This window comes from Saccopteryx leptura, chromosome 2 (assembly GCF_036850995.1).
Source record: "Saccopteryx leptura isolate mSacLep1 chromosome 2, mSacLep1_pri_phased_curated, whole genome shotgun sequence".
Classification (NCBI taxonomy): domain Eukaryota; kingdom Metazoa; phylum Chordata; class Mammalia; order Chiroptera; family Emballonuridae; genus Saccopteryx; species Saccopteryx leptura.
Window position 1 is genome coordinate 243,879,029 of NC_089504.1, and position 18,969 is coordinate 243,897,997.

Sequence of the window (18,969 nt, forward strand, 5' to 3'; positions counted from 1 at the left end):
CTGTCTGTCTGTCCCTATCTGTCCCTCTCTCTGACTCTCCCACAATTTAAAAAAAAAAAAAAAGAAAGGTAGTTCTGGAGGCTGTATGGAGGGTGGTGGAAAAGCCAGAGAGCCAGAGGCAGAGAGCAGAGTTAGGAGGCCAATTGATCATGCAGGCAGGAAGAGACAGGGATATAAATGGGTAGAGGCAGTGGGCATGGAGAAAACCCAATAGGTTCTCAACATATTCCAGAGAATGTCAAGAGGATTCCTGCCCAGTAATCTTCAGGTTCTCTGTCTGCCAAATATGAAGGTTGGGGTGGAGGAGTACCATGACTCGTGAGGTGTTTGGAAAAGCCCTGTGGTAAAAGCAAGAAGAACCGGAGTGGAGGAATAAAGGCTGAGGGCCCAGCTGCTGCTGGAGCTTAAAAAAATTTTTTTTTAAATAAATAGCTCACTTAGCCGGTTTGCATAGTTGAATAATGTTTTACCACGAAGCACAGGAAACCTGCACATGCATTGATTTAGCACGCAGAACTGCCCACTCAGCCACTACAGGAGGTCAAAAGGATAGGGACAGCTGTTAGGCCCTTTTTCCTTCCTGCTGGCTGGAATGAGAATGTAATGGCAGCAGGTGAAACAGCCAAGACAGACCATGAAGTGAAACTGGAAATGAACTCACAACAAAGCAACACAATGGAAGGAGCCTGAATCTATACTAATATCACAGAGCAACACAACATACTGGCCCCAGGCCCTATACCTGGGCTTTCAGGTGCAAAAGAAATAAACCCTATCTTGTTTCAGTCACTGTTTCCTTAGGTTTTCTAACACCTAGAGCCCAAACAACTCAAACTTAAGTCAGTTGAACTAAGTAGGAAAAATGTCAAACCAGGAGGGGGCTGATAAAGAAAGGCTCTTCCAGGTGGCTTAGTTGGTTAGCCCTGGTCGGCAAACTGTGGCTCGCGAGCCACATGTGGCTCTTTGGCTCTTTGAGTGTGGCTCTTCCACAAAATACCACGTGTTGTACTACCTCAATAAGGAATGTACCCACCTATATAGTTTAAGTTTAAAAAATTTGGCTCTCAAAAGAAATTTCAATCGTTGTACTGTTGATATTTGGCTCTGTTGACTAATGAGTTTGCAGACCACTGGTAGAGCATCATCCCAATACGCCAATGTTGTGGGTTCGATCCCAGTCAGGGCATATACAAGAATCAACCGATGATTGCATGAATAAGTGGAACAACAAATTGATGTTTGTCTCTCTCTACCTCCCTCTCTCTCTCAAATCAATTTTTAAAATTTTTGAGGAAAAGAATCAGATGGTCCTGCCTGGACAGCTCAGTTGGTTAGATCATCATCCCAAAGCAAGAGGTTGCCAGTTTGATCCTGGGTCAGGGCGCATACAGGAATGTTCCTGTCTCTCTCTCCCTTCCTCTCTCACTAAAATCAATTTTTAAAAAAAGATCAGAGCCTGACCTGTGGTGGCGCAGTGGATAAAGCGTCGACCTGGAAATGCTGAGGTCGCCGGTTCGAAACCCTGGGCTTGCCTGGTCAAGGCACATATGGGAGTGGATGCTTCCAGCTCCTCCCCCTTCTCTCTCTCTGTCTCCTCTCTCTCTCTCTCTCTCTCTGTCTCTCCCTCTCCTCTCTAAAATGAATAAATAAATAAAAATTAAAAAAAATATATCAGAGACTGGAGGTTTGCTCTTGCAGGTTTAGAGGAGGCTGGTGGAATAGGGAAGGTTGTGATCAAAGGTGGGGGCGTTTCAGCATTCATAATTTCAGAAGTAGCACAGTTCTCAGGGAAAGGCAGTTAAATCCTACCGACAACACTACAGCTCATCACGTGTTGAGAACTTGAGGTGAACCGAACACTCACTGTGCTAAGCAAGTGCTTTGCGTGAACACCTCGTCTCACTCTCCTTGGACGCCAACGAAGTAAAGGCTATTAGTCTTGATTTAATGATGAGGAAACTAAGACTGCAGAGAAGCTATATAATTTGCCCAACACAGTCACTAAGTGGTGCTTGGGGTTTGATTTAATAGCCAGAATATTACCCCCTTGGACACACTGCTGCCGAAATGTTCCCGCCTGCCCTCCCCACCCTCCATTCCCCCGCCTCCACCACTGCTCCTACCCCAGTCTTCACAGGTGAAACCCAAGGATGCGCTCACCTGCAGCCACTCTCCCTGGAGAAGGAATGAGAACTCCACCCATGTCAAAAATGACGGCTCTGTAGGGGCCACCTCCAGAATGTGTCCATCGCCAGGCTCCCTGGTGCCCACACTGGCCGTGTTTCCGGAAGGCTGCCCGCCAGGCCCGCTGGAGAGGCGAGAACTGGAGAAGCCGCCTTAAGCACATGCTAAGGCCAAAGCTGCCTAGGAAGGCACAGGGCACAGTTTGCACAGTTTACCTTCACTGCTCTAATCCAGACCTCCGTCCTGGCACTCAGGGGTGCCAACTTGACACCTCCACTGGTCACTAACAAACACTTCAAACCACCACCAGAACTGAACACTCTCTCCGCCCTCCCGTACTACTCCTTTTCCTGGGTTCCTTAGCTCAGTGAAGGGCTTCGCCATCCCCTAGCTGCCCATGTTAGAGAACTGGAGGTCGCTCCTGCTTCCGTCGTCCTCCAACCAGCCACCTCAGCTCCAGTCGTCCTGGGCTGTCACTTCCAACATCTCCAGAACCTCTCCCCTCTCACTGCTGTTATCTCACCCACAGGTCACTGCAACAGCCTCCTAAATGGTCCCTTTGCCTCTTCTCATAGCTCCTGCCCATTCTCTCTTCACTCTTCAACCAGAGTCATCTTTCAAAAGTGCAAATTTAATCACATCCTAACCCCATTTAAAAACTTTAATGGCTCCCCATTGTCCTCAAGATAAACTTCCTTAAGCCCCCAGCCGGAAGCTCAGTTGGTTAGAGCATCATCCGGATTCGCCAAGGTTGCAGGGGTTTTTTTTGTTTGTTTTTTTGTTTTATTATTTATTTATTCATTTTAGAGAGGAGAGGGAGAGACAGAGAGAGAGAGGAGAGACAGAGAGAGAGAAGGGGGGGAGGAGCTGGAAGCATCAACTCCCATATGTGCCTTGACCAGGCAAGCCCAGGGTTTCGAACCGGCGACCTCAGCATTTCCAGGTCGACGCTTTATCCACTGCGCCACCACAGGTCAGGCAAGGTTGAAGGTTTGATACTTGGTCAGGGCACATACAAGAATCAACCAATGAATGCATAAATAAGTGGAACAACAAACTGATGTTTCTCTCTTAAATAAATAAAAAATTTTAAAAACCTCCTTAACCTGACTTAAAAGACCCTTTGAAATCTGCCTCCACCCCCCCACGGCTCTTACACTTAACCTGGACGATCGCGGCACAAATCTTCACACAGCTTCCTCAAGCAATGATGCTCTTTTCCTGCTACAGTTGTTTCGGATGCTGTTTCCTTGGCCTGGGATGCTTCCTTTCACCCGTCACCTGGCTAATTCCAAACTGTTGTTTAGGTCATAGTGTACCTGTCACTTCCAGAAGTCTCGTCTGGCTACAAAAAAAAAAAAGGTAGATGAGGAGTCTCTCCTGTGTGTCCCCAAGATGCCCTGTGTGCACCTTCTCCTAGCACGTCTGATGCCACCATCACACCCTCATCCCCCCTTCAGATGCCTGCAGTGGCCTCCTAACTGTTCTCCAGTGCCTCTTTCCTAAACTTATTTTCAAAAGGTTCAGGAAAAAAACAAACATACACATTTATAACACACACACATATAAATATATAACTATAGACACATGTAGAGAGACAAATCAAATGTGGTAAAATGTTCATAGTCAGTGTAAGTGAGAGGTATATGATGAGGGTATTGAGAGATCTTATACTATTCTTTAAATTTTTCTATAGATCTCAGATAAAAAGCTGGGGAAAAACAAAATAATTAAAGCAAATTCTATTTGTAGTCAGTGCCTCATGAAAATCCTTAAGCTTTTTTTAAAAAAGACTTTATTTATTCATTTTAGACAGGAGAGAGAGAGAGAGAGAGAATTTGTGTGAGAGAGAGAAAGAAGGGAGGAGCAGGAAGCATCAGCTCCCATATGTGCCTTGACCAGGCAAGCCCAGGGTTTTTTGTTTTTTGGGGTTTTTTTTGTGGCAGAGACAGAGAGAGTCAGAAAGAGGGACAGATAGGGGCAGAAAGACAGGAAGGGAGAGAGATGAGAAACATCAATTCTTTGTTGCGGTTCCTTAGTCGTTCATTGATTGATTTCTCATATGTGCCTTGACTGGGGGGCTACAGCAGACTGAGTGACCCCTTGCTCGAGCCAGTGACCTTGGGCTCAAGCTGGTGAGCCTTGCTTAAACCAGATGAGCCCACGCTTAAGCTGGCGACCTTGGGGTCTTGAACCTGGTTCCTCCACATCCCAGTCTGACGCTCTATCCACTGCACCACCACCTGCTCAGGCAAGCCCAGGGTTTTGAACCAGCGACCTCAGCATTCCAGGTCGACGCTTTATCCACTGCGCCACCACAGGTCAGGCTCCTTAAGCTTTTTATGTGATTTCTCTAGTTGAAAATCTCACTGAAAATCAAGTTAGGGCAAAACACGTTGGTAAGACAGCCTACAAGTTAAGCGAGTCATTTTGGTGCTACCATAAGGATTCAATAAACTAAGAATTCAAAGTTAAGATTCTTTTTTTTTTTAAATCTTTTATTTTATTTTTATTTATTCATTTTTAGAGAGGAGAGAGAGAGGGAGAGAGAGGAGAGAGAGACAGAGAGAGAGAAGGGGGGAGGAGCTGGAAGCATCAACTCCATATGTGCCTTGACCAGGCAAGCCCAGGGTTTTGAACTGGTGACCTCAGCATTTCCAGGTCCACGCTTTATCCACTGCGCCACCACAGGTCAGGCCAAAGTTAAGATTCTTAAGCAGTAAATCTTCAAAATGATAAAATGTGTTTCTCATGTAATTGGAAATTTACTGAATTGGGGAGTGAATTTTGAAATAAAAAACTTAGCCTGACCAGGCGGTGGCGCAGTGGATAGAGCATCGGACTGGGATGCGGAGGACCCAGGTTCGAGAGCCCAAGTTCACCAGTTTGAGCATGGGCTCATCTGGTTTGAGCAAAGCTCACCAGCTTTGGACCCAAGGTCGCTGGCTAAAGCAAGGGGTCACTCGGTCCGCTTTAACCCCCCCCCACCCCCGTCAAGGCACATATGAGAAAGCAATCAATGAACAACTAAGGTGTCGCAATGAAAAACTAATGATTGATGCTTCTCATTTCTCTCCGTTCCTGTCTGTCCCTATCTATCCCTCTCTCTGACTCTCTCTCTGTCTCTATAAAAAAAAAAAAAAAGAAATAAAAAACTTATAGGCTGATTTGCATTTTCAGTTTTACTTACATTCATATGCCAAGGCGAAAGTTTATCATGGAAGGAGAAATTTATTTATAAGCTCCTAAAAGTATCAACACATTTCGTGTGAGGGCTCAACAGAGATGAAAAGTGTCTCTGGGGCCTGAAGGACTGACTTTCATCCTTACCGAGGACAGTGTCCTCCACATACTCCAACTAATGGACGAGTGGGCAGTGCTCCCATGACTAGCTTGCTTATTCTTTCCATTTAGAGACGACAGCTCTGTTCTAGCCACTTCCCAACACTTTGTTCAGAGAAGGAAAATGCTGTGATTTCTCATGTCTCCAGGCTGTGGGACCTGCCATGTCCACGGACTGAACCACCTTTCCCTGCCTTACTGACCTGGTGAGCTTCCGCTCACTATTACATGACAGTCTCAGCTCCAGAGGGAGAGAAACTTTTTTTTCTTTTTCCAGGCAGACTGTTAACTCCTTTTTTTTTTTTTTATTCACATTGCTTTTTCTCCATAACTTCACTAGAACAGTTGGTAATCCCATTACACAGTAACTGTTTTCGTGTCTATTTGCTCCTATAATTGTAAACTTGTCAGGGCAGGGGTTATCTTATTTTTGTATATATCCACCCTCTAGGAACTAGCAGTGTCTAGACACATAGCAGATGCTCAGTATTAATGAGTGGGAAGGATGAATAAACTGGATGAATCAGAAAACAGGAAAACAGGGGGACAGGTTTAGTTGTTGCCAGCCCCAAAGTACTGTTAACAAGACCAACTTGCCCACTCCTCAGCTAACAATTCTAGGCCTCTGAAACAGGCATCTTCCTACTGTATTATAAACTATATCTGCCTTCTCTCTGCCTCTCAGAATGACATTAGTAAAATATAGATTGCTATCGAAACTATGTTATCGTAAAAATGCATATACACACTGCATGTTGTCATACATTAAGATGATCTAGTAAAAAGATTGAATGTTGGCTCTGGAATCAGATTGCCTGGGTTCAGATTTCCAGCTCTGACACTTATTAAGAGTGAGATCCTGAACAAATTTCTCTCTCTTTCTGAGTCTCAGGTTTCTCGTCTGTAAAATGGGAATGATTTTTTTTTTTTTGTATTTTTCTGAAGTTGGAAACGGGGAGGCAGTCAGACAGACTCCCGCATGCGCCCGACCGGGATCCACCCGGCATGCCCACAAGAGGGCGATGCTCTGCCCACCTGGGGCATCACTCTTTTGCAACCAGAGCCATTCTAGCGCCTGAGGCAGAGGCCACAGAGCCATCCTCAGTGCCCGGGCCAGCTTTGCTTGAATGGAGCCTTGGCTGCGGGAGGGGAAGAGAGAGACAGAGAGGAAGGAGAGGGTGAGGGGTGGAGAAGCAGATGGGTGCTTCTCCTGTGTGCCCTGACCTGGAATCGAACCAGGGACTCCTGCACGCCAGGCCGACGCTCTACCACTGATCCAACCGGCCAGGGCCTAAAATGGGAATGATTTTAGTACCCGTCTCATAAAGTCATTATTACTATTACATGAGGTAACATGTAAAGCACTCAACTTTACATGTTACTTTACTACTGTAATATACTATAAAATGTTCACAAGAGGGTTCATGTTATATGCATACACTGTGTGCATATGGCATATGTACTCTCACATAAACCAGTGATTCTTAAAGGGGACCTTTGGCAACGTCTGGAGACATTTTGGTTGTCACCACTTGGGGAATGCCACTGGTATCTAGTGGGTCAGGCCAGGAATGGTGTTAAACACCTTAGAAAGCATAGGAAACACATACACCAGGAAGAATGATCAAGAGCCAAAATGTCAACAACGCAGGTTGGGAAACCCTGTTATAAACTGTGTATACCGAAATATATTTCATAGGGTACAGTTACAAGACATATATACACATGTCATGTGGTCATGTTATGTGGATATATAGTCTATACATCTATACATATTCAGGCCCAGCTGTGACACATCTCGACATCATTATGGCACACCTAGAATAGCGCCTGTCATGTATGCACGTATGTACAGATTGTGGCTCTCAATACCTATGTACTAAAGGCATACTGGAAAGAATGCTGAATCTCAGAAAAACTGATGTGTATAGAGCCCCAGGCTCTATTCATTTCATCCTCACAGATGTATGAGAATAGTATTCCAATTTTATGCAAAACTTAGATCAAGGTCACACAACTGGTGCTCAAGGACGACTGCATAAGAACAGGTTAGGGATGTTTATCTTATTCACCAAACTACTCCCACTAGCCCAACAGTGCCCTGGGCTCTCAATAAACGTCTGTGTAGTGATGGGGCGGGGGAGCAGTGTCCAGATTTATGTCCAGCACTTTGCGCTTAACCGGCCCACCGCCCTACCTTAGGAGAGTCGGAATCACTGCAATCGAGTCCCTACTCTTCCCACCGGTCCTCAGAGAGGTGGATTCGCCCGAGTCTCAGCGACCCATCCGCAAAGTGGGGTTGACACAAAGCAACTCTACCTAGAACTAGGACTGGCAGTTAAACAACAAAAAGAGGAAAGGTTTCCCCGGAAACGCGGGTTCCTCCAACAATTCAGAGACCTCGGGGCTTCAGCTGGCGTGGTCTGAAAGCGAGGCGGCTCCGGTAGACTAACTCTGGCCTGGGCTCAGCCCACCGATTGGCTCAATGTGGGGGAGGAGTGCCCGCAACACCCACAACATACCTCCTTCCCCACCTTTCGAGATCCGGTTCTGAGGACTCAGAGTCCACACCACCACGCCAGTCACGTGGCTGCCACCCTAGCCAATCGGGGCGCGCTAGTCCGCGCATGCGTAACCCTGCGTGCCGGCGACGGCGGCCGGGAGGCGGAAGTGAAGGTTGTTGTGGCTCTGAGGGTTGTGAGAGAAGCTGCTACGCTGAAGCGGCGGCTGCGGCGCTGAGGCGGTGGCGGCGCTGCCCCCCTCGGGCCTCTCGGCCTCTCGGCTCGTCCCCCAGCCTCTCCTGAGCCCGCCGGGGCCCGCGCCGGCCAGCGCCTGCCCTATGAGTGTGTCACTCGTTGTCATCCGACTGGAGCTCGCAGAACACTCGCCCATCCCCGCCGGCTTCGGCTTCAGCGCCGCAGGTGAGTCCTGCGGCCTCGTCGCCCTCCGCGTAGCCGCGCCCGGGCCCCGGGGCGGGAGGGCCTCGTCCCCCCAGAGTACGGGCGCCAGGAGAGGCCGCGGCGGGGGCCGCTGCCTCAGGAAGCAGCCGGGAGGGGGTGGTCCCCCTCGCCCCATCCTCCCGTCGGAGGCCTTCCCAGGTGTCCTCCCGGGAAGCCCTCCCCGGCGCCTCTGGCCCGGTGCCGGTCCGCAGAGCTCTTCACACCTGGCGCGTCCCGTCCGTTCCGCGGGTTTCGCGAAGGCAGGAAATGGGTTCCCAGCGACGCTGACGGCCCCCGGTTGAATGAACCCGTGTTTAGACGCGCTGTAACAGTGGCAATGATTAGAACTAGCATTTGCGTACTTCCTGTCTTCCAGCCCTGCACTGGACGCATTTTTGTCTCCCCAACAACCCTATTCAGTGAAATGGGTGGGTGCCCCTTTTCACAGACTGGGCAGCTGAAGCCCCGCGACGAGGTAGATGCCTTGCCTGCGAGTATCAGTAAGTGGTGGACCTGGGATTCTAACCCAGGGAGCTGGACCGGAGAGCCGGAGCTCTGCCCTGGGCGCCAGATGACCTCCTTAGGTTGGGAATGCAGCTGGGTCTGTTCCCTGGGGCCCAGGTAGTTCCCTAACAATAACATTCGTTCGGGAAGTACTTACTGAATGCGCCCTATCTTCGAGAGCTCTCGTTTGTGTGCAGAATCAGGCATGGTCCCCGCTTGGATGGGACCAGCAGTGCGCTTAGAGAGACAAGAATAAATTACAGACTAAATGTAGAACTACAGCTGTGAGAAGCGCTGTGAAAAAACTGTTTGGAAAAGGATTGCAAGAAGGCCCGTTTGGTTTGGGGAGGGGGACTGAGGCAGGTGGGGATGCTGTGGTCGGAAACCTACCTGAGTATGTGAATTTTGGAGCTGCAACTTAAAGGTTAAATATGGTTTAATGAGTTCTGGGTCTTTTTCAAGGGCTAAAAGCCATGTCTGAGTTCTGAAAGGCGACCATATCTACATTAGCCACATAGTCACTTCTACATGGGTCAGTCATCAATGCATTTAGTCATTTATTCAATAAATCTTTAAAGAGCTTCTAGTGTGCGCTAGGATTGGCGTGTAAGTGGTGGGCAGAACAGGCCTGGTCTCTGCCCTGATAGAACTAATATTAAAGATATTTTAGTCGAGTCCTCAAATTTCTTTAGCATTTTTGTGTGTTTATTTATTTATTTTTTTCATTTTTCTTAAATGAGAAGCAGGGAGGCAAAGAGACAGACTCCCGCATGTGCCCCTACTGGGATCCACCTGGCAAGCCCCTATGGGGCATGCTCTGTCTGTCTAGGGCTGATGCTCTGTAACTTGGCAATTGAACTATTTTAGTACCTGAGGCAAGGTCATGGAGCCATCATCAGTGCCTTGGTTGGCCAACTTGCTCCAACCAAGCCAAGGCTGTGGGATGGGGAGAAAGAGAGCAAGAAAGAGAAAGGAGAGGGGAGGGGTGGAGAAGCACATGGTTGCTTCTCCTATGTGCTCTGACTGGGAATTGAACCCGGGACATTCACATGCCGGACCAAAGCTCTACTGTTGAGCCAACTTGCCAGGTCCATTTTTGTGTGTTTGTTTCATTGATGATTTGCATGATATGAACCATAGCATGAGTACAACACCAGGTGTGTAAGAAGACTACCTCAAGGATTTTTGAAGGTTTTTTTTGCTAATGACAATAATTTGATTCCTTCATTTTGGGCACTTTATTAGGTATTATAAAAAGGATGGTTTAAAAAAAAAAGAAGAATGGTTTATCTGGACATAATCACTGTCAAACCTTTCAGTTATTACTCTCCTTGAATTGCTTGAAAGTGAGTAAGTTCAATAGAACAGTCCTGCATGTCTAAATTTTTGTACCACTTGTTTATTAACTGTATGCTGGGCACTGCAGGAGAACCAGAAGTAAGTACGATGGACACTGCAAAGCATCTTAATATCAGCAGAGAGAAAGGGGAAACCTTTCAGCGGGTACATTAAGAGTAGAGAGGAGCCTGTTTTATTGTCAGGTATTAATCATTCATGTGTTCTTTAGCCGGGGAAATGTCTGATGAGGAGATTAAAAAGAAGACACTGGCTTCAGCTGTAGCCTGTTTAGAAGGGAAGTCACCAGGGGAGAAAGCAGCAATCATACATCAGCATCTTGGCCGTCGAGAAATGACAGATGTGATTATTGAGACCATGAAGTCCAACCCAGGTATGCTTTCTGAAACCCTCTTTTGTTACATAAGCCCCCGGTTGCCTGTTTTACACATGTTGGTCAATGAGCCTGTGATTTTGACCTCTAGCATACTTTTATTTTTCACTGACCGTGCCTTGTGTGAGATTGTCAGGCCACATTTCACCTTCCCCAAATATTTCTCCTACCTTGATCCTAACAAGCTGGGTTGACAACTCTGTTCAGTGAAGAGAGCTACTGACACCTAGGTCAGTGGCAGATCATGAATGAATCCAGATGAGCATGCTGTGTCTCCCTTTGCTCTGCCAGCTTATTCCAACCAGGGAAGTGGATGTGTGGATGGATCCTACATCTCCAACATGGAGGCGGTTAGAACTGGTAGGGTTAGTTTTCAAACTTAATAGCTCTGGATGCTTGTCCCACTTAAAAATGCAGGATGTAAGGCACCTGCTTTTATTTTGGTGCTGCTAAATGTAGGAGCCACCCTTGAGTTTCTGAGGGTGCTAATGAGATTTTTGTGGGACAAAGCACTTTCAAGTTGATTGCGGTGCCCCCAAAACACAGCTGTTCTGTGAATATAGTTCTCTTTTTTTTTTTTTGTATTCTTCTGAAGTTGGAAACAGGGAGGCAGTCAGACAGACTCCCGCATGCGCCCGACAGGGATTCACCCGGCACATCCACCACCAGAGGGCGACGCTCTGCCCATCTGGTGCATCGCTCTGTTGCATCCAGAGCCATTCTAGCGCCTGAGGCAGAGGCCACAGAGCCATCCTCAGCGCCCAGGCCAACTTTCGCTCCAGTGGAGCCTTGGCTGAGGGAGGGGAAGAGAGAGACAGAGAGGAAGGAGAGAGGGAGGGGTGGAGAAGCAGATGGCGCCTCTCCTGTGTGCCCTGGCTGGGAATCGAACCCAGGACTCCCGCATGCCAGGCCAACACTCTACCACTGAGCCAACCGGCCAGGGCCTGTGTTCTTAATGCAGCACATTACAATTCCTCTGTCAGAGTTTATTCTTCTGACTCAAAATTTTAATTCAATTAGAACCTTTCAGCATATTTCCCATCAGTTTATAACCTACTAATTTTTGATTTGTGAAAGATGAACTGAAAGCTACGATGGAAGAAAGAAAGTCTTCAGAAGCATCCCCCACTGCACAGAGAAGTAAAGATCAAAGTAATGAAAGCATAAATGCTGCTCCCGATTCCCCATCCAAACAGCTTCCAGATCAGATTTCATTCTTCAGTGGAAATCCGTCAGTTGAAATAGTTCATGGTATTATGCATCTATATAAAACAAAGTAAGAAAAACCTTTTCCCTTTTAAGTTGGTCTATGCTTTGCTTTAGGAAAGAGAAAAATCTTTTGTCCTGAAAGGAAGTAGATGTTTTAAGCTTCAAAAAGACAGTACTTTCATATATTGTGTGTTCCTCTTATTGACAATTCTTAAATGTTTTACATTTCGCTAATCTTGTAGATTGTATTAGAGCTTCTCCTAATGAAACATGTAGATAGACTTCTTAAGAAAATATTCCCTGAGAAGGTAGGCATGCAAGATGATTGAAAAATTGAAAGAGAATAGAAAACAAAAATTGTAGATGATTCATAACATTGCAGTAGTCTTGTATCCCCACTAAATCTTTATGAAAGAAACTAAGAAATCAGGTAATGGATTGCAATTTTATCACCTCTTTATGCCTGTTTTTTGTGTGTCCAAGCAAAGCTTGCAGGGGGCTAAAAGAAAGGAGGCATTTGGTTAGATAATCTATAAGCTAGGCGATCAGCTCCTGTGATAATTGGCAGCTAATCTCTTTAAAGGCCCAACTTGTTCTAATTTGTTTGCTAAATTCCCACCAGGAAACAGTGTACACTCAGATAGCCATTTGGACTCACAGCTGTTGAAATGGGTTTGCAGCATTTCAAAAGCAAATTGTTTTATGGGAGGATTTTTCTCCCCCTCTCTATTCTAGTTATTCAACCCAGCAACACTTTGTGTAATCTTCAGAGTCACAGCCTCATGGTTCAGAATTGTCTTTCATATATTTAGAGCTCTTTCTTTTCTTTTTAGACTCTTTAGAAAAGTCTACAGTTATAATTGTGCTTCTAAGTTACATAATGAGAGATTATTATTTAAAAAGCTAATGAAAATAAAACACGAACTTCAAATTTGCTTAATGCAGATTTGTAACCATAACAAGCCTTTAACTGAAGATTAAAAATTTCAGTACTTGGTGTAATGTAGAACATTTCGAAGTTTACCTTAAACTCCATTGCAGATATGTTTAAGGGATTCTGCATTTACCCATGTAATGTGGATATTCAGGTAAAATAATAAGCTGTTTAAATTGATTTGTGAAGTATTAAAAGTTCTTGTTTTTTCCTATTTTTTAGACATAAAGGTTGTCTAATTAGTATTGTGTGAACTAACCATACCTCATCTATTCAAGACAGTCTAATTATTGTCTTATTAGTAAGATGACATCCTTAAAAGAAGACGTGAGGCGCAGTGCCATGCTGTGTATTCTAACAGTCCCTGCTACAATGACCAGTCATGACCTTATGAAGTTTGTCGCCCCATTTAATGAAGTAATTGAACAAATGAAAATCATCAGAGACTCTACTCCAAATCAATATATGGTGCTGATAAAGTTTAGTGCACAGGTAAAAGTTAAGATGTTAGAAATTTCTTTGCCACAGAAACTGTGTTTTTGAAACTGTATGATACTAGCTGTGTATGATTTACAACATTTTGAACTTTAGATTCTAGGGTATTGTAATTCTAGAAATAATTCTGAATTCATAGGCAGACACTAAATTCTAATTCATACCTGTACTTTTTCATAAATAAGATTGGTATGAAATTTGGGTTGTGTTTGTTTGTTTATCCAATAGTAACCCAGTAGAACAGTAGTTTCCAAACTTTTAAAAATTGACACCAATTATTTGCCATAAAATACTGTTCCCCTGCTTCTTTCATTCTCTTTTTAAAAGACTTTCTTTGGAACATTTTAGAATATAGTTATTTGTTTGTTTTGGTGATAAGGGGTTTTTCTGACATTCTTTAAAGTACTAAAGATGCTTTAGAATTCTGATTGGAAATCACTGCAACAGACAAACACTGAGTGGCGATATTAACAGTTTTTTTGTTTTTGTTTTTTACAGGGACAGAGAGAGTGTCAGAGAAATAGATAGGGACAGACAGACAGGAACGGAGAGAGATGAGAAACATCAATCATCAGTTTTTTGTTGCAACACCTTAGTAGTTCATTGATTGCTTTCTCATATGTGCCTTGACCGTGGGGCTACAGCAGACCGAGTAACCCCTCTCTCAGGCCAGCAACCTTGGGTCCAAGCTGGTGAGCTTTGCTCAAACCAGATGAGCTAGCGCTCAAGTTGGCAACCTCAGGGCCTTGAATCTGGGTCCTCTGCATCCCAGTCCGATGCTCTATCCACTGCACCACTGCCTGGTCAGGCGATATTGTCGGTTTTTAAAAGTACTTGTGCATTATAACACATAATTTGATATATGAAGGAGGTCTCCGTCCACTTCAGTTTACTAGTTGCATTCAGCAATATTTTCCAAGGGTCTCAGTTCTAAAGATGTTAGAATGATATTCTCGTAGTTTTTCATGTTCATTTTGAGTATGCGTATTTCTATATGAATATAAAAATGAGGTAAGCTTTAGGTATTATCCAGCTACCTTATCTGTCAGTTTCATTCCATTTATTTATTTTCATTCAGTAAATAGCATTTTTTTTTTTTCCATTTTTCTGAAGCTGGAAACAGGGAGAGACAGTCAGACAGACTCCCGCATGCACCCGACCGGGATCCACCCAGCACGCCCACCATGGGGCGATGCTCTGCCCACCAGGGGGCGATGCCCTGCCCATCCTGGGCGTCGCCATGTTGCCACCAGAGCCACTCTAGCGCCTGAGGCAGAGGCCACAGAGCCATCCCCAGCGCCCGGGCCATCCCCGCTCCAATGGAGCCCTGGCCGCGGGAGGGGAAGAGAGAGACAGAGAGGAAAGCGTGGCGGAGGGGTGGAGAAGCAAATGGGCGCTTCTCCTGTGTGCCCTGGCCGGGAATCGAACCCGGGTCCCCCACACGCTAGGCCGACGCTCTACCGCTGAGCCAACCGGCCAGGGCCTAAATAGCATTTTTATATCTATCCACTCAGTAAAATGCAGCTTTGTCAAAAATTACTTGTGTCTCACCTCATTGATAAACAGCTTACCTGAATTTACCCCAGATAAACTGTTCCAATCTGCAGATTGATAAACTTGGGTGTGCCTACTGTAGGATCATTTGCCATTGTTTCTGGCTGGTCACTGAGATTTGTGGGTGTAAAGGAGCCCATGACACAAGGCCCACTTGTTGTTTCCTTCTCCCTTATTATAGAAGTCCATAGTTGACAGCAGTAGCAGCCATTTATTGGCCATGGGAAGGAAATTAGAAGTGTGAGTTGGATTATATGTGTAACTGTGCCATGGCCCACAGAAAGAGAGCCCTTAGCATGGAGTTCAGTGTACAAGAAGGTTCACAATTATTTTCTTTACCCTTTCGAAGCACCCTCACATTGAAGGAGACATTTAAAACAAGTGTTTCAACTATCCTGGAGACTAGACTTCACAAGTTGAGAATGGAAAAGCACTTAAACAACTACTTTCACTGTCAAGAGACCTTCCAGAGTCACTGGAGAGCTTTGCAAACAATGTGCAAAAGACATGCTAAACCTTTTCAATTTGGCAGCAGGTGTAACAATAAGGGTGATAACATGCAAGCTTTATTAACTACTTACTTTATACTATTCACTGTGCTAAATGCTTACCTGCCTTATTTCATTTAATCTGCACTACAACCCTTTGAAGTAGACAAGTACTGTCGTTATTCTTGTTTTACAAATGAGGACACTGACTACAGCTAGAAATAAGTGACTGAGTTGGAATTGAGCTCTCACTTTTAATCTTTAGGTTGTACCCCTCTTCCAGTAGGAATAGGATGAAAGTATAGGAAAGGGAAGATAGTCACTGTCGGCAAGAAATCGTGTAATGGCAATAATTTAGTTACTGCTGCTTAACAATGAAGGGCATTCGGTGAATAACACAGGAAAAGTCACAGAAACAGATTGGGGGAAATGTTTAACGTATAGACTTATTCGATAGCTGAAGTCTAATAAACCATTTTCCTGTAACAGGTGCTTTGTAGTGTATATGCCACAGGAGTTCTGTTACTTTTAATAGGTTTTCTTTTGTACTCGTACACTGTTCACCTGTCTTTTGACAAGTGCAGGTCACTCAAATTGGCAGTTGTTTTCCGAGACTTTGAAACAGCTTCCTGCATGCTCTTTCCTATGGGGATAGGAACCTTGACCTTAATATCGTAAGTTGTATTATTTATTGCTAATGCTGAATCTTAGGGTCTGAGGCTCATCCTATCAGGGATTTTCTAAGGCCTAAAAACTCTCCTGGTGTAAGACTTGATGGTTGTTAAATTAATTTTGGGCCCTAAAGTGAATAATAGACTGAATACCTACCAAATGTTGGACACTCACTAAGTATCGGGCCTGTGCTGAGTGCTTCTTATGCATTAGCTTCTTAGTCCTCAACAAACCGATGCGGTAGATGTTATGTTACTTTTATAATTGAGGAAACAAGCATGGCTAAGACACTTGCCTAAAGCTACACGACTAACAGGGTCAGAGTTAGGATCAAACCCAGGCAGCCTGCCTGACTACATAGTCTGGGCAGCTAACTATATTCTTATTCTTTTCTCTTTCTCACCAGAGAATTTTTATTAAGAACTAGTGGGCCTAGCCTGACCTGTGGTGGCGCAGTGGGATAAAGCGTCGACCTGGAACACTGAGGTTGCCGGTTCAAAACCTTGGGTTTGCCTAGTCAAGGCACATATGGGAGTTGATGCTTCCTCCTCCTCTCTCTCTCTCTCTCTCTCTCTCTCTCTCTCCAAAAATCAATCAATAAAATATTTTTTTAAAAAAGAACTAATGGGCCTTGCCTGACCAAGCGGTGGTGCAGTGGATAGAGCATCGGACTGGGATGCGGAGGACCCAGGTTCGAGACCCCGAGGTCGTCAGCTTGAGCATGGGCTCATCTGGTTTGAGCTAAAGCTCACCAGCTTGGACCCCAGGTTGCTGGCTCGAGCAAGGGGTTACTCGGTCTGCTGAAGGCCCACGGTCAAGGCACATATGAGAAAGCAATCAATGAACAACTAAGGTGTCGCAATGTGCAATGAAAAACTAATGATTGATGCTTCTCATCTCCGTTCCTGTCTGTCTGTCCCTGTCTATCCTTTCCTCTCTCTCTCTCTGTCTCTGTAAAAAAAAAAGAACTAATGGGCCTTTCCTGACTGGTGGTGGTACAGTGGATAGAGCGCCAACCTGGGACACAGGTCGCTGGCTTTAGTGCAGGTTCATCTGGCTTGAGCACAGGCTCACCAGGTCGTGCGTGGGATCATAGATGTGATCCCGTGGTCGCTGGCTTGAGCAAGGGGTCACTGGCTCAGCGAGAGCCCTCTCATCAAGGCTCATATGAGCAGCAATCAATGAACAACTAAAGTGCTGCAACGACGAGTTGATGCCCCTCATCTCTGTCTCCCTTTCTGTCTCTGTCTGTCTCTCACTTTAAAAAAACAAAAAACTAATGGGCCTTCTCTACATCTTTTATAATTTCCTGAATTTCTTTTGGCCTCATCTTTATGCTGGAGGTGTTATAAAAGAGATGTGCTTACAAAGTTATACTGTGACTTTAGGAATGCATCAGGATACAGGAAGGCAGGAGGGCGTTCAATTTTCTGGTTCCTGGAGATGAAACAAATATAACTGTTCAGAATTGGCCATCCTTCCTCAGCTGTTTAGCTCCCTTGCTCATCTCAAGAAAGCATAAATAATCAAGAATCCACACTTGATTACATCGTCAGAGTGAAATGAAAAGCTGCTGAAAAGCTTACAGATTTTTGCTGTTAAGAGTCAGGACCCCCCCCCCCAAAAAAAAAGAGTCAGGACCCCATGACGGTAGGCCTAGGGGACAGTTTTGCCTGGTACAGATTTGACTCTCTTCCTGGATGTTAACGGTGCGGAATTTCCTTTTGCAGAACACTCTTCCTCCCCACAAGCAGCCTGTCTACAATTGATAGCGCCAAAGCACACAACTTTCTGAGTTTTTGGGCTAATGGCTATGTGAGAGTGAAATCCAGACGAGACTTGACCTCTCAGCTGCCTCTAAAAATTGAGTTTAAAAACTGAAATCATTTCTTTGTTACTTTCTATGAAGGCTAGTCTAAAAGGTGTGATTTACTTGTACCCACATTCACAAATGTACATGTGCCTTTGCACAGGAGTGTTTCTTCTGATCCCATCCTTCTTCTACTCCAAGGGAAGGAGACTCTTAATATTTCAAAGCCTCCATCTTGATTTTGGCTAAGAGTTTTGCTTTTTGTATTACATATTAGGTTGTTTAACTCTAACTGAATCATTATCTATCATGTATTATTATTACTTGTTTTATTGAAAAGGAATTAGCTTCTCACTCCATACCAGTTCCACTGGTCCTTTATTTTTTCAAACACAGATGTTGACATTTTTTTTAAAAGACTATTCCCTGACAGTCGTCAGTTATGATTTGGTTCCAAGCTTTGCAAAAGTGTTTACTTTTAACTGCTGCAAAAGTGCTGACTAGAGGAAAAAATACTGCTATCAAAGGAAATGTTGACTGTTACTAGTTGAATATTATAATTATACTAGCTGTCAGCTTATTGCACTTCAGTAACTTCTGCTAGTTCCAGTAAATTGTCACACATCAGGAAATATTGCAGAGATGTCGGATGAACCTGTAGAGTTCGATTAGCCTATGAACCTGCTTTCTACTTCCATAGATGTTACGGTTGGCTGTTGCTCTCTTTCTCTTAAGTATAAGTTTAAAAGCTGATGAAGGTAGTAATTGAAGCTATGCATCTTGAATGTAAAGCATGTTTTCAGGATATCTCTCTTAATTTTTTTCTTTTCCCCATTGGTGTACCTAGGCTGATGCAGATAGTTTTTACATGGCATGCAATGGCCGCCAGTTCAACTCCATAGAAGATGATGTTTGCCAGCTGGTCTATGTGGAAAGGGCTGAAGTACTGAAATCTGAAGATGTAAGTGTGAATAATTCTTATACACCTATCAGAGTGGTATAAAATTGAACATTAAGATACCTATGAAGATGTCCAGAATAGGCCAATCCACAGAGACGGAAAGCTTAAAATGGTTGCCAGAAGCTGGGGGAAGAGAGAATGGAGAGTA

The 18,969-nt window shown here is 44.9% G+C and overlaps 2 protein-coding genes across 11 annotated transcripts in view; one reads left to right on the top strand and one right to left on the bottom strand.

Moving 5' to 3' along the window:
- The window catches only part of ACAD10 (acyl-CoA dehydrogenase family member 10), a 51,587-nt gene extending 43,451 nt beyond the window's left edge, over positions 1-8,136 (bottom strand). For 2 of the 10 annotated variants that reach the window (XM_066370892.1, XM_066370883.1), the window contains exons 1-3: positions 7,724-8,042; positions 3,349-3,529; positions 2,161-2,364 (exon numbers count right to left, since the gene is read on the bottom strand). In XM_066370892.1, coding sequence (XP_066226989.1) covers positions 2,161-2,347 — 187 coding nt within the window. In that variant the 5' untranslated portion in view covers positions 2,348-2,364; positions 3,349-3,529; positions 7,724-8,042. The other 8 variants (XM_066370886.1, XM_066370891.1, XM_066370885.1 and 5 more) reach the window with 8 other exon arrangements.
- Positions 8,137-8,190: 54 nt separating this feature from the next.
- The window catches only part of BRAP (BRCA1 associated protein), a 34,962-nt gene continuing 24,183 nt past the window's right edge, over positions 8,191-18,969 (top strand). The window contains exons 1-5 of the mRNA XM_066370898.1: positions 8,191-8,447; positions 10,537-10,698; positions 11,776-11,974; positions 13,144-13,333; positions 18,708-18,821. Of these exons, the coding sequence (XP_066226995.1) occupies positions 8,366-8,447; positions 10,537-10,698; positions 11,776-11,974; positions 13,144-13,333; positions 18,708-18,821 (747 nt within the window). The 5' untranslated portion in view covers positions 8,191-8,365. The remainder of the gene's footprint in view (positions 8,448-10,536; positions 10,699-11,775; positions 11,975-13,143; positions 13,334-18,707; positions 18,822-18,969) is intronic.